General features: G+C 36.5%; 1 protein-coding gene across 42 annotated transcripts in view; it reads left to right on the top strand.

Moving 5' to 3' along the window:
* Positions 1–26,448, top strand: part of LOC106873313 (partitioning defective 3 homolog) — a 220,470-nt gene that overhangs the window by 143,860 nt on the left and 50,162 nt on the right. For all 42 annotated transcript variants that reach the window (XM_089358161.1, XM_089358150.1, XM_089358156.1 and 39 more), the window contains 6 exons: positions 1,122–1,205; positions 4,644–4,769; positions 12,338–12,828; positions 13,744–13,883; positions 15,137–15,277; positions 23,724–23,963. In XM_089358161.1, coding sequence (XP_089214287.1) covers positions 1,122–1,205; positions 4,644–4,769; positions 12,338–12,828; positions 13,744–13,883; positions 15,137–15,277; positions 23,724–23,963 — 1,222 coding nt within the window. The remainder of the gene's footprint in view (positions 1–1,121; positions 1,206–4,643; positions 4,770–12,337; positions 12,829–13,743; positions 13,884–15,136; positions 15,278–23,723; positions 23,964–26,448) is intronic.

Raw genomic sequence — 26,448 nt, 5'->3', positions numbered from 1 at the left:
CTAGAAAAATGTCAAGTGCCAAAGACAATGGGTAGGAAAAGGAGAAACACTGGCACCCCAGGCTAAAGAAGGTCTTCTCCCACATATGGTGTTGTTATCTTTTTGGTAGGATATGAAAGATTTAGTCCACTTCGAACTTTTAAACCCAAACCAAGCAATAACAAAGGAGATCTACTGCAAGCAGCTTGGGCGGCTTAAGTCAGCACTTGAAGAAAAACAACCATCTTTGGTTTCAAGACGAAAGGTGTTATTCCATCAGAACATTATTTGGCCACATACAGTGAGCATGACATTCCAAAGGCTGGAGCAGTTTGAATAGCAAACAATGCTCCACCCACCATAATCGCCAGACATTGCCCCATTTGGTTATAATTTATTCTGCAGTCTTCAAAATCATTTGGACGGAAAAAATATAAATTTTGTAGACAAGGCGCAGAAGTGGTTGTGTGGTAAGTAGCTTGCTTACCAACCACATGGTTCTGGGTTCAGTCCCACTGCGTGGCACCTTGGGCAAGTGTCTTCTACTATAGCCTCAGGCAGACCAAAACCTTGTGAGTGGATTTGGTAGACGGAAACTGAAAGAAGCCCGTCGTGTATATATATATGTATGTATGTGTGTATATGTGTGTGTGTCTGTGTTTGTCTCCCCATCTTCGCTTGACAACCAATGCTGGTGTGTTTACGTCCCTGTAACTTAGCGGTTCGGCAAAAGAGACCGATAGAATAAGTACTAGGCTTACAAAAATAAGTCCTGGGGTCAATTTGCTTGACTAAAGGCGGTGCCCCAGCATGGCCGCAGTCAAATGACTGAAACAATTAAAAGAGTAAAAAGAGTAAGGTCAGAACAGTACTGAAGGAGTATTTTTTGTCACGGATAAGTGAATTTTGGAAGAGGGGCCTTGCAAGTCTATTAGATAGATGGGAAAGCCTTGTAGAAAATGATGGAGAGTATAGTTTAGATTAAAAAAGAATTTTGTTTATCTTAATTTTGAAAAATAAAAGTATTAAAAAAATTGCATTATTTATGAGATGACCCAGTAATTGAATTTGTTTTTATGTTTTAAACTAAATGTTAACTAGAAATGATTAGTTTTCATTTGCTCAAATATAAATCATTACAGAGAACTTGAAATTATTGTAACTTTGAAAAATGATGGTGAGCCTCTTGGGATTCATGTCCTACCAGATTATGATGAGGATGAAAAGTAAGTACATTGAACTTGTTTTAAGTATAACATCACATAGTTGTATGTCTCTTAGAATAAAAGAATGAAAATTCTATATTTAGTCTAATGATTAAACAGTGTAATCTTTGCTAAAGCTGTATAACATTTTTATCAGTTTTCTGCTACTGAACCAATATTTTAATCCGTTCAGCTACTTCCTCTCTTGGAACATCTTGGATGTATGCTAATTATTGATATATCACTCTTATCTCCAGCATCAGAATAATTCACTTGTATTCTTTTCTCCTGTGTGACACACCAATAGTCTCAGGTATTTGAAGACCATAATGAATGTGAGCAATTTTAGTTGATATTAGTAAAGCATTTGACAAAGTGTGGTATGCAAATCTTTTGACTGAGACTAAAGCTCCTTACTATGAATTATGCTAAAAATTGAAGTCCTGCATCTGAATCTTTTTAAGGCGGCGAGCTGGCAGAAATGTTAGCACACCGGACGAAATGCTTATCAGTATTTCGTCATGTCTTTATGTTCTGAGTTCAAATTCCACCTAGGTCAACTTTGCCTTTCATCCTTTCGGGGTCAATAAATTAAGTACCAGTTGCATACTAGGGTTGATCTAATCAGCTGTTCCCCTCCCCAAATATTTCGGGCCTTGTGCCTAGAGTAGAAAAGAATATTGCCATTTCATTCTCAGTACTAAAATATGAAGAATATTGCTGCATTCCATGCATGATCTAGTTAACTCAATTTGAAAAATATATATATTCATTCATTTTAGTCCACAGGAATATTTTAACTTTGTGACTATGCTCATTATCAGTTACCCTTTTTTCAGTTGCCTTTAACTCATTTCACTCTTATACAGATGATCAAACAAACTGCTCACCTTTTTCTTCAAGTTCAGTATATAACATTATATATAACATAATATTAGTATTGCTTGACATTGACCTATTTCATCAGTGAGAACCTAAACTGTATTATTCAATAGGGACTCCAAAATCTAATAATGCTTAACAATTTTAAAGCACAAATGTTACTTATTTCTTGGAAAAAGAGCTACTTCACACTACCAAATTTTATAAACTTAAAATAGTGTTGACTATTATATCCTTAGCAGTCTTTCAACATTACTAAAGCTGCATCAATGATTTGCCTTCTTTTCAGAACTAAGAAATATTTCAGTTCTTGGCAACAGTTAATGTTCCAAATATGTTATGGAGACAAACTCTGTTCTCAAAATACATTTAGAAGAATTCCTTCTGACTAGAAACTGTCAGTGTTTGGTTCCTCTGCTTCTTCTAACACTATTATTGCTACTTACACTCTGCACATACTCTTTAACTAACTTCTAGTTTTTAATTCTTCTTTCGCTATTTTAAGTTGAGAGATGTTTATGTAAATTAGTAGTGTAAGGTTAATAACATTTATTGTTAAACATTACCAGATTTTAGGGTTCTTACTAAATGTTACAGTTCAGGTTCGCACTGAAGGAAGATAACACCACCCTTACAGCCACAATGAACTATCCTAAGCCACCCCTGATTTCTGAACTATGTTGCCATTTCCTTGATTCCAGAAGCTAGATATAATACGATTACATTATATAGATATAAATTTTCATGTCCTTCGTCTTCCTTTATTTTAAATATTTTATAATATAGAATGTATTCTGTAGTATGTATTTTATAAAGGATTCTTTTATAGCAGCAGTGAGTTTTAGTCAATGAAATATCTAGTAGGTGACCTTAGACTTGACCAGCCAGATAATATAACTGATTTTCTCCATTCTCTAAAATGTTATAAGTGCTTGTGCTATCCACTTTTACCACATGAAAGCTTTAACCCTTTTGTTACTAACCCAGCTGTAGCCAGCCGAAAATTTTTTTGGTTCATAAGACTAGCCGGCCGAGCGTACCCATTGTTATTTAAATGTATATTTGAATCCAAATCTCGTTAGTACATTCGTTAAAACACCTGATTTCACTTTGCAAACAGTTGAGTTATTGTCTCCGACATTGTTTGGGTATGATATTTGAACTCAGTGAATTTTGGAAGATTTTTTTTCCACATTTTTTGCGGCGTTAAATTTTTTCAACTTTGAAGATGGAGAAGACTTTCATGCTATCAAGCAGTGATTCCGAATTTGAAGGTTTTTCAACAGAAGATATGGAGATATCGAAGAAAAGAATGAATGAGCTACAAAAGCACGTGGTGAACAATAATGAATCGGATATTTCTGTATCCGAAACTGAAAGCAGCAACTCTGAAAGCAGCAACTCTGAAAGCAGCGACGGCAACAGCAAGGATGATTTTACACCAGAAAAAGATTTTTTAAATATTTTTATTAACAATTTTTCTGAGGAAACAGGGTCTACCCATAGTCTTTCTCAGGAAGTGAAACCTTAAGACTCCTTTTTCATGCTTGTTTGAAATGATTACTGCGGAAACAAACCGTTACGCAGAATGTAAACAAGCCAGAAAAAAAGATAGCTTGTAGTTTCCTGCAACTGTAGATGAAATACGGGCATTTTTTGCCATAAATATTATTATGGGTATTAGACAGTTTCCCAGAATAACAAATTACTAGAGCGATCAGGAACCTTTTGGCGATGACTATATTTCCAGTATTATGAACGAGTACGATTTGTGAAGCTGAACCAATATTTACATGTGAGAGACACTAGCAGTACCCCAGAGACAAAAATTATGCAATAGAATTGATTAAGAACCCTTTCTTTAATTATGTTCCAAATATCACATTAATATGTTGATAAATAAAAAAGTTACAGGTGTTTAATGAGATTAGTCTAAATTCATGATTATTTTAGAATTTAATTGAAACTCATGAGGGGTGTATTTTGGTCAGAAATATATTAACGAAAGGGTTAAACTTTATTAGTAAGATTTGCATCTTTCAGGATATTTCTCAATTGTTCACCATAAATAGTTAAAGCTGATTTTTTTTGCTTTTTAGTGGCTTAGTCAAAGCAAGAAAGACAATGAGCATTTGAAACCCCAAGACTGTTAGATAACTCTGTTACCAACCAATTTTGTTAATCTGACAATCTAAGATTACATTAAAAGACTACAAATGTTGTCATTGTTTTAAGATTGACTTTGCCCATAGTCTTATTAACAGATAAGAGAAAACAAAGACTGGTAAACTTTTCTGTTGAAATACTATCCCAATAAACTGCATAAACAAAAATCAAGGTAAGCTTTAAAATAACACACCAGAGAAGCAATTGGAAGTTCTAAAGGAATAAAGAAAACATACCTTTTCCATTATTAAAGAGGAATATGATGAAGCTCTAAAGCATTATAATATAAAGAATTAAGAAGTCATGTGGTTTTCATACATGATCTGGGAACCCTATTTAAAAAACTATGTTCATTCATTTGTTTTATTTTTTTTCACACACATACATAAGTCTTATTTTGTTGGTTTCCAGGGAAACTGGTCTTCTTGTGCAAAGTATTGAACCTGGCAGTAAAATCAGTTGTGATGGAAGGCTTAAGCCAGATGATCGCATTGTTGAGATTAATGGAGTTAATCTCATGGGAATCTCTTTTGACAAGTAAATAAATTTGTATATTTATTGTATGTGTTTAAATGCAATTGTGTGTGTTAGTGTCTGCTTGCATGGATCAGATGAAATTCATTGATGCAGATTTTCTACAATTGAATGCCTTCCTGTTGCCAACCCTCACTTGTTCCCAAGCAAGATATTTCCCTGAGTCCTTAGAACATGAACAGTATACTATTAGAGTTAGTTTCCATGGATGATGGCAAACACATGCATGTATGTGTGTGTGTGTGTGTGTGTGTGTAAGAAGACATGCACATACATGCATATGTTTGCCACATACACACACACATACACATATATATATAAGATCACACACACATAAGAACAGACATGCCACTCAGACAGATTACAGAGACCACACACATAGTAACAGACACACCAAGCCTCAACAGAAAACACAAATAGAACAATAACACCCACCACCATCACACCATGCAATACAACTACTAAAGACAGAAGGGAAAAACAAACAAAAAACATACAAACAGTATGATAAACACACAAAAGACAAGCATGCACATACTTATGATGAAATATAAGAAATAGAGATAAAGATAAATAAGTAAACAAAAAAAGCTATATAAATGGTACAGATACAAACAATATAGTAAGCAGACCCATATACACACGCAAACTCACATACAGTAACTTCACAAATGGCTGCAACAACACAAACAACAACAACCATGATGGCAACAACATGAACGAACACACAAACACAGAAAGATACAAGAACGAATCAAAATAAGGTCAAGAACAGCAGCAGCAATAACAGAAGAGAAAATGTAAGTGAGGGGTGGATCAACATATCAAGTATTGGTACCACTTAGAACAACAACAATAATGGTAACAACAACTATATAAAGGGCATGGATACAAACAATATAGTAAGCAAACCCATATAAACACACACACAAATACACATACAAAACACATAGACATGTGCACACGCATGCACACACACAGATACAGATGCAAATACATGCACAGATAAGGATACACGTCATAGAAATACAGAAGGGACTAAACAGAACAGGAGGATACACATGGATGGAAGAGTAGCATAAGAGGTCACAGATGTGTGACAAAAGATTTCAAGACAATGGACATATGATAAAATAAGAACAAAGGACAAATATATAGTGTGCGTGTTTATTTGTCAAGTAAAAAAAAAAAAGATGACCATCCCAAAATATATGCGCGTGAGTCACTTAAAGATCAGCCATGATGGATATTTAATACTATACATTACAGATAATATATGTGTGTGTGTGTGTGTGTATATATATATATATATATATATATATTTCAGATTTTTTTATATGCTAGGCCACTTGGTTTTAATTTGAATTCAATTTATCACCCTATCTATATAAATATATATATATATATATATGAAAGCAGAACAAACCATTGTAGGTGTCTTACAGGCATATAGCATAAAAGACACCTGGAAGTTCCTACAAGACAACCTACTTAGGGCTATAGAACAAATGTGTGACTGGTGCAAGGTTTCAACTAGATCAAGAGTGAAATAGTGATGGAACAGTGAAGCACACAGAATCATAAAAGTAAGGAGACAGGCTTGGAAAGTTTGGAAAAATGAAGTAGCAGGGCATTAACTAAGTAGCTAGAAGAAAGCTCAGCAAGAAATTTATTTAGCAAGGGAAGAAGGTGAAAATAAGAGGATTGCTAATGTTCTGAAACATAGCCAGAAGTTTGAGGTGTTCCAGATTACAAGTCTGTGTATTAGAGACAATAGAAACATTGTAGGAAAGGAGTGTGTGGATGGATAATGCTACACTTGCACTTAGTAATTCTGAAAAGAAAGAGGTGTTGAAGTGCTGTTAAACATGAAAGATGCATGAGAGAAAAAGGTCTTCCTAATGTGGACTAGTCATTCTTATAGACAGCAGTATGATAGATTAAACATTTAAGAATATTAAGTCAGGAAAAGCTCATGGACCATCAGGAATTACTGCTGAAAGGCTTAAAATATTTGGCAATTGGTTGACCATACAATCTAGTTGCTTGTATATTCAATCAGATTGTACAGGAAGGTGTCATACCCAGTGACTAACTGAGCGGCATCATAGTCAACTGTTACAAGGGTATAAGAGATGCCTTAAAGAGAGAGGTATCATACTGCTGGACCAGGTCATGAAAGTTACAGAAAGAGTTATAGCTCAATTAAGGAAAGAATTAATAAGTTCAGATTTGTGTCTGGAAAAGTATGACTGATACTGTCTTCCTAATGAGGTATCTGCAGGAAATGTATTTAGCTAAAATACTGTACTTAGTATTCAGTATCTTCTAGAAAGCCTTTGATAGAGACCCTTACTCTGTGGTCCAATAGTCACTGAGGAAACTAGGAGTAGATAAATGGCTTGTGAAAGCCTTACAAGCCATGTAGAGGGGTACTGTCAGTAAGGTGAGAGTTAGTCATAGTACAGCAACAAATTAAATGTGCAGGTATGAATTCACCAGAGCTTGGTTCTCAGCCCCCTGCTATTTATCATAGTCCTCCAGGCTTTAACAGAGAAGTATAAAATTGGATGTCCATGGAAATTCTTATATGCTGATCTTCTTATAGCTGCAGTTGTAAAATTAGGAAAGAAATTCCAGCTGTGGAAGCAAAACCTGGAATCAAAGGGCTTCAAAGTTAATGTATCAAAGATTATAGTTTTAGTAATTAAGAAAACAGACAGGGGCACTACTTCCATCAAGGAAATGGTGTTGCTCAATCTGTAGAAAAGGAGTTGATAGAAATCCCATATGATGTACTTAATGCAAACATACAAGAGATGCAATGGTATTATGGGCAGATAACATAAAAAAGTAGACTTCATATGTACCAGATGCACAGGAACAATAAACACTTAGAGCACACATGAAGTAGGGTTAAGGATCCCTAGAGTTGGTAGATTGCTTCTATTACTTTGGTGACCTAATTAGCAAGGAAGGATGTTTTGAAAGTGTAGCAGTGAGATAGAATAAGGGAAGGTTGAAGAAAGTTCAGAGAGTTAATATTTCTGTTGGTAACAAAAAGTTTCCCTCTGAAAGTGAAAGGCACTATCACATTGCAATACTATGTGATAGTGAGATGTTGGTCCTGGTAGCATTGGATTTGCTAAAACAGAGAAATTAAAATCATGCTCTGCTGGATGTGCAATGCCAGTTTGCAAGAATGACAAAGTGCAAATATGTTGAGAGAAACTGGCATAAGAGGAACTATATTTAGTGTGCAAGAGGGAAGATTGCAGTGATATAAATATGTGATGCTTGTGGATGATAACAGCTGCATAAAGAAGTACCATTTGCTAAATTTGGATGGAGCTTGTGGAAGAGAGAGATGAAGTGGTCTTTTGTCAAATGCTCCCTGAGGTTCAGCATCTCAGTATGCCGAACCTCATGGAGGAGAGGATAAAAGAGAGAGATGATTAGCAGTATGTGGTCCCCCATTCATTACATTCACCTTCCCACCCCATCTCTAATCATTCCTTACTCTCCCCATATACCGTTGCAACCTCTCTCCATTCACCCTTCCCAATTTTCTGTTCCCACTCTCTCTTCTATTCACCTTGTACCATGGGTATAAGATGAATAGATATTTCATTATCACCAGATTTCTCTCTCTTTCCATCTCTACTCTAGATATTCACATTCACTTTTATATAATGTGAATTGCCATGTTTCTCCTGTCCTTTTCTTCATGCTTTAACCTCTCAATACCTAGTATAAAACTGTCAGCCTCTCTACTGTATGCCCACTTAGTCTAAAGGACTCTTTAGTCATGAAAGTGGCATGGCAACCGCCCTAATACTGGTGCCATGAAAAAAGCACCCCATACAGTCTGTAAGGAGCATCAGGGAAGGCATACTGAGAAACCATGCCAAAGAAGACATTAGAGCATGATATAGTTCTCCAGTTCATCAGATCCTATTGAACTGTCCAACTCATGCCAGCTTGGAAAACAGATATTAAATGATGATAATGACGATGATGTATACATTCGAAGAGGCACCCAAAAGAAACTGGAATTTTGTAATGTTATTTTATTCACTTAGTTTTACATGTTTACACGTTTATTGCCTTCAAAGTATTCTCCATTTGAAGCAATGCATTGGTCCAAATGTGTTTTCCACTGTTCGAAGCAGTGCTGGAACTCTTGCGAAGTGATACCTTTAAATGTCTCCATCATTTTTTCTTCACTTCTTCCACATCTGCAAATTCTGTAGCACCAACTTTCGTCACCAGTGATGACCTTTGAAAAAAGGTTCGGGTCAACTTCCCAAATGTTCTTTTAGTTCATGACATGCATTCAGTCATGACTGCTTTTGATCTTCCATGAGCAACAATCATATCCAGGACACAACAATCATATCAAGAAGTTCGTCAATTGTTCAGTGACAGTCCTCCAAGATCAGTTCATGGATTTTCATGTTTTCATTCATTCTGGAAGTTGATGGTTGCTTTGAATGAGGTTGGTCTTCAAGTGACCATTCCTAAAGTGTGAAAATCACTTGCAAACTTGTGTTTTGCTCATGGCAGCATCCTTGTAAGTTGTTTGAAGCATGACAACTACTTCAGCCACTGTTTTCCCCAGCAGAAAACAGAATGTCACAGAAGCACACTGTTCCTCCGTTTCAACCATCACAAAAACTGACGAACAGAGGAGGAAAACTATAAAACAAAATGCACCACATGGCAGTACAACTTCACCCAACAATGCTGGTTAGCAGACTGATCCCTGAGGGTTGTATCAAGTGGCTTCTAGTAGCGGAAGCCCAAACTACAATGGGCTTGTCACACAGAGAACATTTCTGGTTACTTTCAGGTACCCCCTCATATTCCATATATGCAGCAATAAAAAATTCTTGCTATTTCTATTTTATGAACTCAGTTTAGTTCAAGAGCAAAAGAAAACAATTTCATTGTGAAATTCATAGTAGTTCTGAATGGACAGTAATGTTGATTAAAATTTGGTTTGTTTTGATAACAACATTAATTATAAAAAAATTATATAATACTGTAATGTCATCCCCCTTTAATTATTCGACAATGCCACTGTTGCTTGGTATTGATAAAATACAATATCCTTTCTATTTATTCACTTATAGTTGCTACATAAATATTAGGTCATCCCATAAGTAATGTTCGAATTTTGGATAAAGAAAGAAGTGATCTAATTTTACATTTTATTAAAATTTAATTCTGTATATAATTCCATCATTATTAATGACATCCTTCCATCTAATCATCAGTTTTTTTAATTCCATTGGTGAAAAATTCTTTTGGTTTTGATGAGAAAGAAGAGAGGTCAGTTTTGACCTCTTTAGGGCTTTTGAGAACTAATCCATCTAAATGATTCTGTAAGCTTCAAAACAAATGATAATCAGAAGGAGCAAGGTCTAGAGAATTAGGCAGGTGAGGGATTTTTTTCCAGTCAAGTTCTTCAATTTTTTTCTGATGTAATCTTTGCACTGTGAGACCTTGCATTATCACAATGAAACTCCACTCCCTTACGATTCGCCAAAGAAGACCTTTTTTCTTCGAAGCAACATCCAAACACTCTCATTGTTGGTAATAAGTGTGAGCAGTAAGTGTTGCATTAGTTGATAGCAGCTCAAAGTGGATGACTGCAAGGCAATCCTACCAAACAGAAAGAAGAACTTTTTTTGCATGGAAGTCCTTTTTGGGTTGTGGTTTAACCTGTTCTCCACAACTAAACCATGCCTGTGTCATCTAACATTTTCATAAAAAATCCATTGTTCCCCACCATCCTATCCAGGTGGGAATTTATACACCAGGAAACCAGCCCTTGTGAGTTGGCATGATTCGAGAAGGTAACTTTTTTTCACCAGTCACTAGTCTATCCAAAAATGGTGAGATATAGTTACGAGAGTGAAGAGATGAGCAGATGGCCACCCATGATTTTCAGTTGGCTTCTGTCAAATAATGGGGAATTCATTTTCTGATTTTGAACATTTTTTCAAGTTGTTGAAGATGGCAGTGAACAGTTGAATAGCTTGAATTGAGCTTGCTTGCCAATTCTTCAACTGACACAGTATTATCCCTCTCAATCTCTGACAAAAGAAGATCATCATCAAATTCAACAGGGCGTCCTATTCATGGCCCCTCCCTTGAGCTGAAAATCACCACTTTTGAACTTTGCAAACAATTTCCTGTAACTTTTTTCATTCAAGCACACTTCTCCATAAGCAGAATGGATAGTTTGGATTGCTTCTTCTGCACTGTTTCCATTTATGAACTCATAAAGCACTATGTGCCTTAAATGCTACTTCAATACATCCATCATTGAGAGGTTCATTAATATTAGTAATTAATTCAGTCAGATTATTCTGTAAAAAGAAATTATATTAAATTAGAGGTTTCCAATTTCATATGAGTATCAATCAATACCATTTGACATTTTAGAATACTGCAAAATTTACTAGAAATTACATATATATTTCAGACATTATTTATGGGAGGACCTGATATTTACTTAGACCTAATTGTTATATAACATTTCATTGTGATAATTGTTGAAAATAACCTGAAAGTTATGAAAATACAAAAATAAAAACTAAATTATGAAAATTTGAGTTTGCTGGAGTTTGACTTGTATGTATATGTATGTGTGTATGTTTGTACATATATGTATATTTGTGTGTGTGTGTGTGACCGAACTAAACAAGTTACCAGTTTTGTGTATCTTTTTTCTCCTGCATAATATCCATTTATTTTTGTTGTCGTCGTCGTCCCCCCACCCACCCAATATGTGGCTTATATTAGTTTGAAAGAGGGTTGAAGAGTTGTCATATTCCTCTATGTTCAATGTTTGTGCACACTTGTGAGGACACTCTTTTTTTTCTTTTCTTTCTCAATTACATATGGAGCAAGGTTGCTGAAAGGAAAATTTTACCAAAGGCTTTTAATCTCTGTTTTTTTCCGCAAAATATATTTTATTACAAATTAAAAGCAGCTCTACTAATGTAAACGTTATCAGTGATACATAGTCTATGTGCAACCAATAATGTTTATATATTTTATATTAACTAATACATGCCTACGAATGACCTCTTTGTGATCATTTTAAGAACTGGCAGCTAAATAGCCCTTGAACCACACTTTACCATCTTAAAAAAGATGGACATATTGGTTAATGTGATTCTTGATAAATCATTTTAAAATAAGATGGTGGTGATCATAGCTTGCTGTGCTTTGATCATGTGTCTACCTGATCAGAGCTGACCTAGGTCTAAATAACAACTTGTATTATATATTATTGCATAGAAGTATATGATGCAGTCATGATTCTCTAATTTTGCACCTTCTATAAAATTTACCATGTCAATAGATACTATGCTAATATTTCTTATAATACTATGAGTAATTGTATGTTAAGCTGAGAAACTACACACTTATATTAATTTAGAGACTGTATTCATAAATTCTGGGTTCTTCTGTGTAAAAAGTTGAAAAACAAAATATTTTCCTTTATTTTTTTATACAAGTTAAATTTTTTTACTTCATAACTTTTGTTTTAATAGTGCACAGAATATTTTTCGAGATGCCATGAGGACTGATGAAATTCAACTAAAGGTGCTAAAATCTATCCCACCCCCATTACCCAAAAAACCACCTCCTTTGCTTCCAAAGCCAACAGTTCGGAATCAAAAGCCTTTGCCTAAATCAAAACCACAAAAGTTTCCTTCCTCTGAAGACTTTGATGAACAAACAGAAACTGCTATAAATGAGAATTCTCAACAGACAGATGAAAAATTATCTGAAAACCAATATTCAATGCCCCCTTCACACGACACAAGCCAATGTGCCTTTGATAAAGAAAACGACATTTATTTTAAAAGTGCATCAAGCGGTGAAGAAGAATCTAATCCATCTTCACCAAATAAAAAAGTACCACCTGCAGTGCCTGCAAGACATCCCACCACTGCTTTGTCAACGAAAGATAAATCTGCTTTTAGTGCTTCCACAAATACTCGAAAAATTGGCAAGAAACTTTTAATACAACTAAAGAAAGGTGATTATTTTACATTTAGGTTTTTATTATCATTTGAATTCTAATGGATCTGACTAATGCATTCTTTCAGCCATCTATCTTTATTCAATTTTCAAATAAGACTTAACTTTTTTAGACCATATGTTGTTATTTATCTAATTTACAAAAATATTTGTGTGTTATATAAGCTGATACATCCTATAATATATAAATCAATAATGTGACTACTCCCAAACAAATACCTTTTCAGCTCCTTAAAGAAATTGTAAGACAACAGAATGGGCAAATAAAATTTAGCTTTGTATGCATTTACATGTTAAAGTTCTGATGATAGTATTGACATTGGAGATGTTCCCCTCACCCCTTTGAGCATTTACACAAAAAAAAAATTATAATATCCAGTGGAAACTGAAATTACTGTCTAATTTATATGCAACCACAACTGTACACAACTTCCCCCTTGTACACAAAATCTCACAAGACTTTTATCCACTTGTTTATATCTATTTCTTATTAGCACTGTGTACTTAGTCATTTGGTTTCTAATTTTAATATTAAGATGTATTAGTAATAAAATGTTAATTTTATATGGAGCTTTCTTGTACAGAGTATGGCAAAAAGCCCTCAGGCTAGGCATTCTTTTAACAACAAATGTTTGGTATGCACCTGTTCAAACCATGATAACTAGAAAAAAAAACAGTAAAACATTAGCTACATGAAGACAACCACTACCATCTGCTTGACTTCACCAGCACCTCACCAATGAACATGTAAAATATAAGAGGTTTTTCTGTTGTGCCTTGTATAATGTGTTTAATATGATTTTAAAAATTCCTTTGAAGTGTAATTTCAGCTGTTTATTCAAATAGTATTTTGCAAAGCAGAAAAGCTATGAACTATTAAACTATTTCGAAAGTTTTTGTACATTTTCAACAGGCTCAAATGGACTAGGATTTAGTATTACTACACGGGATAATCAAACTGGTGGTGAAATCCCTATATACATAAAAAGTATTCTCCTTCAAGGTGCAGCTATTGAAGATGGTCGACTGAAAACTGGAGATAGACTTCTAGAGGTAATTTGCTTCATATGTTTCAAAGGCTGCAAGGCATTTCACATGGATCTTAAGCTTTATTGCTGACACAAACAATTCAGTAAAGCACAAGCATATCTTGGAATTTTGCACTTACAGAAATTTTAAAATATGACCACTAGTTTTGGGATATGTCTTGTAATTCTGCCTGTATAGAAACTTGTATATTTTAATTTTAAAAATAAAATCAGTTTTTTAATTTTTTTTTTTAAGCTAACCTTACCATATGTTCCCTCCTCTACCCCACTACCTTATTTATGCAGGCACCAATTCATCTGACCTTGTTTTTTATTGATCTCAACGTACTTCGTACTTGTCAACATCTATCCAACCATCCTTAACTTCATTGTACATGCATCAATCCAACTGACCAGACTTTAATCAAACAGTACTTCTTTCTGTTTCACTTCTCTACTTACATTTTCTGATTTATATTTAACAGCATCTTAGTTATAACATAGAAATCAGTGAGAAAATGTGTTTCATGTTAGGGAATTTTACATTTTGGTAAGATTTTTAGGAATGTAGAATTCTGTAATGCTAGTAATGCCTGTATTCTTGATGAAAGCTTTCTGTTTGGTAGTAACCAGAAAATATATAATTGTCTTGGATGGTAAGTTAGGGTTGAGGTTAGTGTTACTACCTAGAATGTGAAATATAGCTAAGCATATGCATTTTCTGTTTAACAGATATATAATCATCGTCATCATCATCATCATCATCATCATCGTTTAATGTCTGCTTTCCATGCTGGCATGGGTTGGACGGTTTGACTGAAGACTGGCAAGCCAGGAGGCTGCACCAGGCTCCAATCTTATCTGGCAAAGTTTCTACAACTGGATGCCCTTCCTAATGCCAACCACTTCAAGAGTGTAGTGGGCGCTTTTTACGTGCCACTGGCATTGACCACGCTCGAATGGTGCTTTTACGTGCCACCGGCACAGGAACTAGTCAGGCAGCACTGGCAACAACCACACTCAAATGGCGCTTTTTACATGCCACTGGCACGGAAACCAGTCAGGCGGCACTGGTAACAACAACACTTGAATGGTGCTAAATTTAAAATGCTGAATTTTATAAAAAATAATTAGGATTATTTATATTTTGATTTTTTTATGTTATTTGCAAAACACCCTTTTTGTTTTTTGAAAAGTACCCCTTTTTCTTAAAATAGCTAACTCTGTCTTTCTTGTGTATTTGAAGAAAAAAAAATTTTAATTGACTATTCATAACAGGTGGACGGTGTTGAGATGACAGGAAAGAGCCAGATAGAAGCTGTGACAATTCTTCGTAATACCAAAATGGGTCATGATGTGGAGTTGCTTGTATCTCGACAAGAATTAGATAAGCCTCCAGTAAAACCTCCCCGAGAAAATGTAAGTAGTCACCCTTCATTAAAATGTATAGAGAAAACTATCTGTATATAATGTGTTTAATACCAGATAGAGCATCTAAATAATAAGCGTTCTAATATTTTGTACTTTTATCACATCTGGATGTTGTTTATACTTAGGTTAATCCTGATTCAGCATGCCAATGATAAAATGTCTGTCAACTATGACTACCTCATCTTGTTTTCAGGAATAGTATATCTAGGACTATGTTATTCAAGATGATAGGGTGTGCTTGTGAGAGATTTGATATTTCTAATAAGTCAAGTGACTGTGTTGAGGCACCGTCAATGGCTCATGTAACATCTAACTCAATAACTATATGGTAATGGTAGTGCATACAGCTTCAGCCTAATTTATTTGACACTTTAAAATTAAAAAATAAAATATTAATATCAATGAGATACTCTCCTACTGTAGTGAATTATTGTTGTTGTTGGCAGTGGTTGGGTGGTTTATAAGTATATACAGATATAGCCAAGTTCATTGTGTATTGGGCAGTCACTACCATTTTATGCATGTCTGACACACTTGAGTTACAATGTTTACATGGCTTTAAAAGTAAGTACTGCAGGGACTTTGCTGCTGTAAATTAGAGAACATTTTCTTGGTTTGTAATACTAAGGTCATCTTGCGAACCTCATTTAGGCAGTAGAAAACCACTCCAGTGTATTTTTCCTTTAAATTACTACCAGCTTGTAACTGGTATTTCAATTACTGCCAAAATTATTTACAATCAAATTATTTCTGTTTGGGGAATTTTATTTAGTTATTTATGTGTCATTTTTCACAATTAAATACTTTGAAAACAGTTGACAGTTGGCTTACCAGATAACATTAATGCACATAACATAGAGTTACAATTTCTTACTCAAGTAATGTCATCAATGTAGGTAGTTAGAATTACTTTTGGTCAGCTGTTTGAAGTAGGTGGAAGTTGGAAAGAAATTAGTTTCATTGACAAAAGCTCAACACTTAGTTATCTATATATATAAACTTGAGAATGTGTGCATCATGAAAACTTGAGAACTACCCAACCAATTTCATTCAAATTTTACATATACACTACTTTGGGTCCAGGGAAAGTTATGGGCCACAAAAATTTTCAACTTCTTACCTCATGTGAGACTGGAGCAATCTCTTAGACTGTTTCAGTATTAGGTGTCGAAAGTGAAACAATAAGATCTCTCTTGTAATGTGAGTTAATAGTTTCACTATGTATGTGACATGTAGATAGTGAAACTATTAAAACTGAAACTATTATCTCACATTACATATACACATGTGTACATATATGCATATATATATATATATATATATATATATATATATGTGTGTGTGTGTGTGTGTGTGTGTGTGTGTGTGTGTGTGTGTGTGTGTGTGTGTGTACATATATATCTATGTATATACATACAAATATGGCGGCCTCTGATCAACACATGTTTTTCTAAGCTCCGAGAAAATCGCCAAGAAATTTCTAAAAAGCTGCAAGTTCCATTACAAAAAAAAAAACCTATAAAAGCCTTAAATGCCTTCCTGAATGATAAAGAATACACTTCAGGAAATATAAGTGAAATATATTAAGCAGGAAGAACCTTTTGTGAATGTACGAAGTATAAACATTGCAAATAATAATACATGGATTTTACGAAATTTCTAAAATAACTGATTTTCGATTGGAAAAAGAAAAAAAATCACTATCTGAAAGAAAAACCGTCTGGAACATATAGAAGGGGAAAACAGAAAAAGTAAAAGCCTTTACAAATATATGAAACGTAAACAATATATCGTATTCAGCAGCATATGGTATCACCATCACTTGAGAAGAAGTTCAAAATCTTCCACTGCCTTGGAAATACCCGTCTCTTCAGAAAAACTAGATAAGTATCTCTGTGTATTTTCTGTCATTTATTAAAGGCTATTATTAGGGGAAAGTAGACGGTTAAATTTACATAAGGTCTTTTCTCTATGTTTTGCTTCCGACTTATGAGATTATTGATTATTGTAGAGAGGTTTAACTTTCATGACTCCTGATTTAAGAGAATTTCCGTAGTTACAGATAGGTATATATTTATTTGTTCCTTTATTTATTTTTCCCTATCCAAGTCGAATCCTTTTCAAGAGTTTGCGTAACTTTACTCTCTCTCTCTCTATTCTCCATCACACCGTCATTTCCCTTTTCACTATCTTCTCCTCTCTTTCTCTACTTCACTCCATCATCCCATAATTCTTCTCTCAGACCCTCAATCTCTCTTCTATTCTTTTCCCTTTTTCTCTCTCTCTATTTCCCCTCTATAAATACATAGACACACACACTCTCTCTTTCTCTTTTTCTTTACTTTTCTCCATCACACCTTCCTTCTCTCAGCCCCTCAAACTCCCTAAATATAGTATATATATATATATATGTGTATGCATACATATATGTATATATATATATGTGTGTATGTGTATATATGTATATATAGACACACTCTTTCTCTCTCTTCTCTATTTTTTCACTTCTCTCAGACTCCCAACCTCTATTATAAATACATACTCCCTCTCTCTCTTTCTCTCTCTGTCTCTTCACTTCTCTCTATCACACCGTCTTCTCTCAACCTCTCAATCTTCCTAAATATATAGACACAAACACTCTCTCTCTCTCTCTTCTATCAGCCTCTCAATCTCTCTAAATGTTTAGACACACTTTCTTTATTTCTTCACTACCCTCCATCACCCCATTAAATTTTAAAAAATAAATGAATAAATAAAATATACATAAAAATGTCCAGAAACTGGAGGAGCATGGAATTGGCATTGTTTTTGAGAGCCTGGCACTGTGCTGAAGGAGATAACCCAAACAATATAATCACAGCTACGCTGAAGAGCAATGGTTACACAAGAACTTTAGCACAGATAGAACGAAAGAAACAGGAGTTTACACGCTCCGACACTCTCATACGATCCTACATCAGCACTCTTGATGCCATCTTTGATAATGAACACAGCAAAGATGCCGAGGACGGATGCACAGATGTAGATGAAAGATGTCACCCCCCCCCCCCCCCCCCACACACACACACACTTGGTAGACACTAAAAAAAACAAAGAAGAAAATTCAAGCGAGTAACCTGCCTGGAAAGTAAACTCAAGTGCAAGTGCCCCTAACACCATCAAAGTGAAAAACTGTGGAGGTGAAAGAGCCAAGAAAGAACAACTAAAAGGAACAAAAGGTGAAACAAAAACAAAAGATGAAACAGCCAAAGAAAGAAGCAAACCTGACTACCCATATAACAAAAAGGATAAAAAGAGACAGCACACATGAATGTGCAAATTCTACTTGAAAGGTGCCTACTGGCATCGAGAGGGAGGTGCAAGCTACCGTTTTGCACACCAAAGACCCCGCCACATAAACATGAAACAGGCCAGAAACCACCTGCTGAAAGGAAAGGACTACGCACCACCTGCCCCAAAACGGAGGTACGCAGATGTAGTGCGTGCTTCAAACCAGACTTATCAACATGTTGTTGAAAGGGCAGCGGCTGAACAACAATCTTTTTTGTGCATGGCACAAAAGATTGCACAGTAGCTGACCTGGCTACATCAGTCTCACAGATGGGACTATCCCCAATACACAAGACCACCACAGCAGAGCAGAGGCCAAGAACTATAGACCTATTTCACTGACCTCGCACATCAGCAAGATCATGGAACAAATAATCAGAGGAAAACTAATCACCTTCCTTGAGGAAAATGACTTGCTGACTGACTCCCAACATGGTTTCCAACCAGGAAGAAGCTGCCTAACTCAACTCTTACAACACTATGATTGGGTGCTGAAACAGCTGCTCAACCACTCAAATGTGGAACTGATATATCTTGACTTTGAAAAGGCCTTCGATAAAGTCGATCATGAAATGATATGTCACAAACTGTGTGATCTTGGCATAGTTGGAAAATTGGGAGAATGGCGTCATGACTTTCTGAAGGATAGAAGTCAGGTGGTAGTAGCCAATGGGGCCCACCTCCAATGACACGCAAATATTGAGCTGTGTCCCGCAAAGCACTGTTTTGGGACCACTACTGTTCATAATGGGCCTCTCAGACATGCCCTCAGCCACACAGAGAGCCACGATCACAAGTTATGCAGAAGATACAAAAGTTTCACAGGTAATACAGAACCCTGAAGACACTATGCACCTGCAATGTGAGCTGGATGAAATATACAAGTGGGCTGAAAAGAATAGCTTGCAGTTTAATGCTGAAAAGTTTCAGCCTGCAGAACTAAATGCGATACCCATTAAATACACTGGACCTGGGGGGAATGCAATCTCAGAGGCACAGTCAGTGCGAGACTTGGGCATTAACATGAGTAATGATGCATCCTTCCATGTGCATGTTGCTAAATTGGCAATGAAATGCAGGCAGATGACCGGATGAATTCTTAGAGCTTTTAGAACAAGAGATCAGGAAACCATGCTGGTCCTCTGGAGGACACTTGTCCTAAGCCCCTTTGACTATTGCTCTCAGCTATGGTCACCAACCATTGTCAAATTAATCTCAGAACTTGAGGCAATCTAATGAAGCTACGCGAAGAAGATAGCCTCTATGCAGCATATAAGCTACTGGGAAAGACTCAAGAGATTAAGACTCTATTCCTTAGAGCGTAGGCAAGAAAGATATGCCATAATATACATCTGGAAGAACTTGTCCCAAACTTTGGCACTGAGAAATACACAAATACTAGAACTGAGTGCCACTGCATAGTGCCAAGGAATCCAAATTTGCCATCCCAAGCATTATATCACAAAGTAAAAGTGAGAGAAAGAGGGGGAGTCCACTTGGTATTGTCCATTGTAATATCCATTGTAATATACATTGTAATATGTTTATCCTTTAAGTTGATACATTTACATAAAAGTTCATCGGTATTCCAAAATCTGTCCATATTGTATGCGTATGTATGTGTATGTGTGTGTATGTGTATATTGTGTATAATTTTCGTGCATGCGTGTGTATGTGTGTGTGCATGCGTTTGCTTATGTACATGCGTGCATGTGCATGTCATTTATGCCCTTGTGTGTGTAATTGTATGCGTGTTTGTGTGAGTGTGTGTTGTGTATGAGAGGTATGTGTGTGTGTGTGTAAATGTGTGTACGTGTGCATGTGTATATGTGTGTGTGCGTATGTGTATGTATGAGCATAAAGATGTGTGTCAAGTATGTGTGCGTTTTATTGCATGTATGCACTTCTGTGTGTGTGTATATGTATGTGGCTGTGTGTGTATGTAGTGTGTAGGCGTGTGCACGTATATGAGTGTATATGTGTCTGTGTGTGTGAGTGTGTGTATCACTGTGCGTGTTTGTGTGTATATATGTGTGCGTTCGTCTATGTGTGTGTGGGCGCGCATGTATGTTTATCATGCATGTTGTCAGGTGTGTGGGTGGTATATATGTCAGGTGTGTGGGAGGTGTATATGTCAGGTGTGTGGGAGGTATATGTGAATGGGGGTATATATGGCTTATGTGTGCATGGGTGTGTGCGCATGTATATGTGTGCGTGTGTGTGTGTGCACAAGTGTGCGTTTGTATAAGTGTGTGGACGAATCTGAGCGTGTAAGTGCATGCATGTGTGTTGTGTGTGTGGGGGGGGGGGGGTATGTGTGCGTTCATGTGTGTGTATGGGTGCGTGTATTTTTTCATGTGTGTGGGTATGTGTACATGTAGGAATAGATGAAATAAATTGTGAATAATTGTAATAAGGTAAAGTGGATAAGGGATAAGAGGGATTAATATAAAAAAACAATAAGGAAAAATAAAATAATGAAAAAAATGAAGAAAAGTGTTGCTTCGTCGTAGAGGAGACAGTCATAAGAAGTGGGGACTGTGTTGAGTCCGAAGGGGAAAGTTGTTCGTAAGTTGAAAATATAGCGCTGTTCCAGGTGGAGTCGCGAGGGAGTGGATCCGTGGTGCAGAGTGAGGCGAAAAACGGAGATGTTAGAGGGGGAGTGGTTGGCCAAGTGGAAATGACTGGCAACGAGGGAGTCTGAACCTCGCCGAACGTCCCTTAGGTGTTCGGTGAAATGGTCAGCCAGCTGGCAGCCTGTCTGACCCACATATAGTTTGTCACATAAGTTGCATCTGATGCAGTAGATTAGGTTAGAGGAGGTGCAAGAGAAACTGTGTAGGATGCGGAGAGTGTGTTGGTTGGAACCCGTGACAGAGGTAGTGTTGGTGATGAAGGGGCAGGTGTGACAGTGGGATCTGGAACACGGGAAGGAGCCGGGTGGGGGTGGGGGTAAGAGGAGAAGGTACTACAGACCAGTAAAAGCAAGGGTATGTGAATGTGTGTGCGCGTGTGAGCTCACAATCGAATTGGGATGGTTCATCTTTGTTTGCTTAGTATTTGGGTTTATTTTTTGATTTGGTTGAATGCTGGTTGTTTTTGTTTTTTTTGGTCAGTTATTTATATTGTTTTGACAGAAAAAAGTCATTCTAAAATGGTTTTTTTAACGTAAGTGCGCCCAAACAAGTTGAGTGCTTACTCAGAGCAGGTTTCATAGCCACATCATACAAACCAGCCAGGTGAAACGGGGATTAGCTGCTAGTCTATATATATATATATATATATTTTTTAAAAATAACGTCAACCACTAACGTGGACAATTAATGCGCTAGAAATAGATCACATCTTGTGTCTATTAAGACCTAAATTGTTCTCAACATGAAATATAGCAGCATACCAAAAACGTGAACGGGCAAGACATTTAAAATCACCTAAAAAGGTGATTTTTAGGTGATTTTAAATGTCTTGCCCGTTCACGTTTTTGGTATGCTGCTATATTTCATGTTGAGAACAATTTAGGTCTTAATAGACACAAGATGTGATCTATTTCTAGCGCATTAATTGTCCACGTTAGTGGTCGACATTATTTTTTTTAAATGTACCTTAATCCCCTGAGATTGCAGATAATATTTCTGAATCTCTTTGATTCTTTAGATGTGCTGGCCTGATAATTAATCGATATTAATTAATATATGACGAATTACCAGATTTTATAATAATATATATATATATATGTATATGTATACATATATACTTACATTTATATATATATGTATATTTATATATTTATAGATATATTTATATATATATATTTTTATTTATATATATGTATATCATCATCATCATCGTTTAACATCCGTTTTCCATGCTAGCATGGGTTGGACGATTTGACTGAGGACTGGTGAACCAGATGGCTACACCAGGCTCTGATTGGCAGAGCTTCTACAGCTGGATGCCCTTCCTAATGCCAACCACTCCGAGAGTGTAGTGGGTGCTTTTACGTGCCACCGGCCCACTAACGCCTTGTGAGTGGATTTCGTATACGGAAGCTGAAACTAGACTTTCGTATATATCTGTATATTAGTATGTCTTTGTATGTATTCCCACCATTGCTTGACAACTAATGTTGCTGTGTTTACGTCCCCGTAACTTAACCATTTGTCAAAACACACCTATAGAATAAGTACTTGGCTTACAAAGAATAAATCTTGGCCCAATTTCTTTGACTAAAGGCGGTGCTCCAGTATGGCCATAGTTACGTAACTGAAACAAGTAAAACAATAAAAGAAACTATGCCATTTTCATCTCGAGCCAAGCCGGTTATCTCTGCTAGTTAATAATATAGCTTAGCTCTTTTGTCATCGTATTTCTTTTGAAATATATTGGTTTTATTCTGATTAATTTTGAAAATAAGGAAAAATTTAGGAAAATATTCTCTCGTTATTAAACTGGTGTATGTAACATAAATTAAAGTTAAATTTTGATAGGTTTTAATTGAGATAACTTTAAAATATAAAGCTTTCCAGGGGTGGTCTCAACTGGGTTGGTATCAAAAGGGTCAAGTAAATATAGACTAAATTTCCCAGATCAGCTTTTTATGGAGAGCACTCAAAGGCATCTTAAAAAGCAGCCATCCTAAACTCAGTTTTTTCTCCCTTGTGGGTGGCAGTGACAGCTGTTGCTGCTGTCATTGTTGACAGTTCACCTATAATCATCCATTCCCACCACATTTTTTCTTGCTTTTGCAATCAAAGAGTTTCCAAAAATTACAAAAGATGGTAAGATGTGATTCAGAGGATATTGGGCTACCATTTTTAGCAGATTGATTGACCACATAAAGATTCTTCATTGGTTTCTATTACATGTGGTTGGTATTTTTGATGCATTCATATCTGTACAGTTAGCATCAGAATCAACTTTTTTCCTTTCTGGAACCGTCATTCCATCTATGAATAATATATATCTGTGCTTATATTTGTCACTTTTGTTCCTATTAATGTATTATGATTATTAATTGAATATTGTTGGAGACATATTACCATTTCAAATTGTTTCTACATTTTAAGCATGGTTTTCTAGTTGTTGGTAATATCTTGTGTTTCAGGTTGAGAAGACTGCATCTCATTCTGTATCTCCTGTTGTTATGATTGACAATAAAGAAACTTCACCAATTCCAAGTAACCAAAATCATGAATTTATTGTTCTTGATATTCAACTCAATGAAACTAGCTCTGCAGGTCTTGGTGTTAGTGTTAAAGGCAATACCAATCCTTCTGAGTCTGGAACCAACCGTGATCTTGGTATTTTTATAAAAGCTATAATCAGTGGAGGTGCAGCATCTAAAGTAAGCATTTATATGTTTCATTTATGTTATTGCATTATCTTTTCCTATTCTTCATGCGACCTACCATTCTTTTATTTGATACTATAGTTGTTGTTATTCATTGACTTAATATCACCTCTGACCAAGTAGACCTAAGATGAAAGGTATTTTAGCTATGTCTTTGTTTTCAGTGGCACCCATGCCAACGTTGTCTCCTTCATTGGACACAAAACTCAGCTTGCGAAGACTTATTGGGGAAAGCAAAATCGTGAAGGCACCTGGGCCCAGTGTCGCCTTTTTGGCACTTGCGCCCGCGGCATGTTTAAGGACTTTCGAGAGAGATCGTTGCCAGTGCCCCTTGACTGGCTCTTGTGCAGGTGGCACATAAAATACACCATTTTGAGCGTGGCCGTTGCCAGTACCGCCTGACTGGCCTTCATGCGGGTGGCACGTAAAAGCACCCACTACACTCTCTGAGTGGTCGGCGTTAGGAAGGACATCCAGCTGTAGAAACTCTGCCAATTGGAAATATGCTGTGCGTGAGAAAGCCCGGCAAGCCAAGTGAGACCTAAATCTAAGGCTTCAGCCAGTCCACTTATGCGTACCTTCCTTCCTTTATTAGACACTAAACTCCACTTGCGAAGACCTGTTGAGGCAAGTGAAATTGAAATCGAGTTAAATTTGACACTAAACTCCACTTGCGAAGACCTGTTTGAGGCAAGTGAAATCGAACTAAATTCGACGACTGGCCCCCATGCCAACGTCTTCTCCCTCATTGGACACGAAACTCAGCTTGCGAAGACTTATTGGAGCAAGCGAAAGCGAAATTGTGATGGCACCTGTGCCCAGCATCGCCTTTCTGGCACTTGTGCCCGCAGCATGTGTAAGGACTTTCAAGCGAGATCGTTGTCAGTGCCCCTGGACTGGCTCTTGTGCGGGTGGCACATAAAATACACCATTTTGAGCGTGGCCGTTGCCAGTACCGCCTGACTGGCCTTCGTGCGGGTGGCACGTAAAAGCACCCACTACACTCTCTGAGTGGTTAGCGTTAGGAAGGGCATCCAGCTGTAGAAACTCTGCCAAATCAGATTGGAGCCTGGTGTAGCCATCTGGTTTCACCAGTCCTCAATCAAATCGTCCAACCCATGCTAGCATGGAAGGTGGACGTTAAACGATGATAATGGTAACAACATAGAGGGCATATATACACACATAAGCACACATGGGAAACAGACACGTGTACACACATACATGCACACACAGACACACATACACACAGATACAGATGTAAATGCATGCATATATAAGAAAACAGCATAGAAGAACAGAATGATTAAGCAGAGCAGGAGCATACACAAGGACAAAAAGTATCACTGAAGAAGTCACAGATGTGTGATGAAAGATTTCTGGACAATGGACATGAGTTAAAATAAGAACAGTAATAAATGAGTGAAGAACGAATATATAGTGCATGTGCTTATTTGGCAAAAAAAAATGCCCATCCTGAAATATAGCAATACACACACACACACACACACACACACACACACACACACACAGAACAAGGACCCCTTGTTCAATTTTCTCTTCAAGCCTTTTCAGTCACCCATCATCTTTCTATCACTGACCACTCCCATCACTTGCCAAAGTGCAGTATTTTCCTGATGCTATTAAATGAGGTGAATACTACATATTTCATTATCTTTTTCTTTGATAATATTTATCTTTCTCACTGCCCAGAATCATTTTATTTGTTATCTTTCTTTCATTCTTAATGTTCTTCCTCTTCATTTACATTTTATATTGGTCACCATTTTGTGCTACCATACTGTATCTCTTTCTACACCATCATACATCTCTCACTCTCTGCATACATTATGCCTAGCTCTCTTCTCACACTCTTGCAAGTTAACCACCCACACACCAGTTTCCTTTTTCGTCCTTTCTCTCTCTGCTGTATTGTTACTATTCTACTGCTCTTCACCCTTATTTGTACTGTCAGTCATTACCCACTCTCCTCTACCTTTCCACTTCTATTCATCAATCCAATCTTGTCTACCATTCAGTTGATTATTCCTATTCCATACCTTATATTTTTTGCAACTTTCTAATCAAATATTACAAACCATCCTTCACTCTCCCCCCTACATTTTTGCAACTGCTACCCACTCATGCTCTCTGTTCTTTTGTCCTTACTTCTATTCACTTTCTTGTACTTTGAGGTCCCCCAATACCTCATCACCACTATTTTATCTCTTTTTCTGGTTCCAGCCCAGTTACTTCTAATCTCTCTTCTATGATGTGAGTAGCTATGTAGCTCCTCTACAGCAAAAAACCTGTTCTATTCTGGGTCCTTCTTTCATACTTAACCTCTAATCTTCAAGTATAAAATCACTGCCTCTCTACTGTTGTCATGCCCTTATTAGTGCCAGTGACACACAAAAACACCCAGTACACTCTGTAAAATGATTGGTATTAGAAAGAGCATCCAGCTGTAGAAAGCATT

Source organism: Octopus bimaculoides, chromosome 9 (genome assembly GCF_046866305.1).
Source record: "Octopus bimaculoides isolate indiv1 chromosome 9, ASM4686630v1, whole genome shotgun sequence".
Lineage (NCBI taxonomy): Eukaryota > Metazoa > Mollusca > Cephalopoda > Octopoda > Octopodidae > Octopus > Octopus bimaculoides.
Note: the sequence above shows the minus strand (reverse complement) of the source record. Positions and strands in the feature narration are given on the sequence as shown.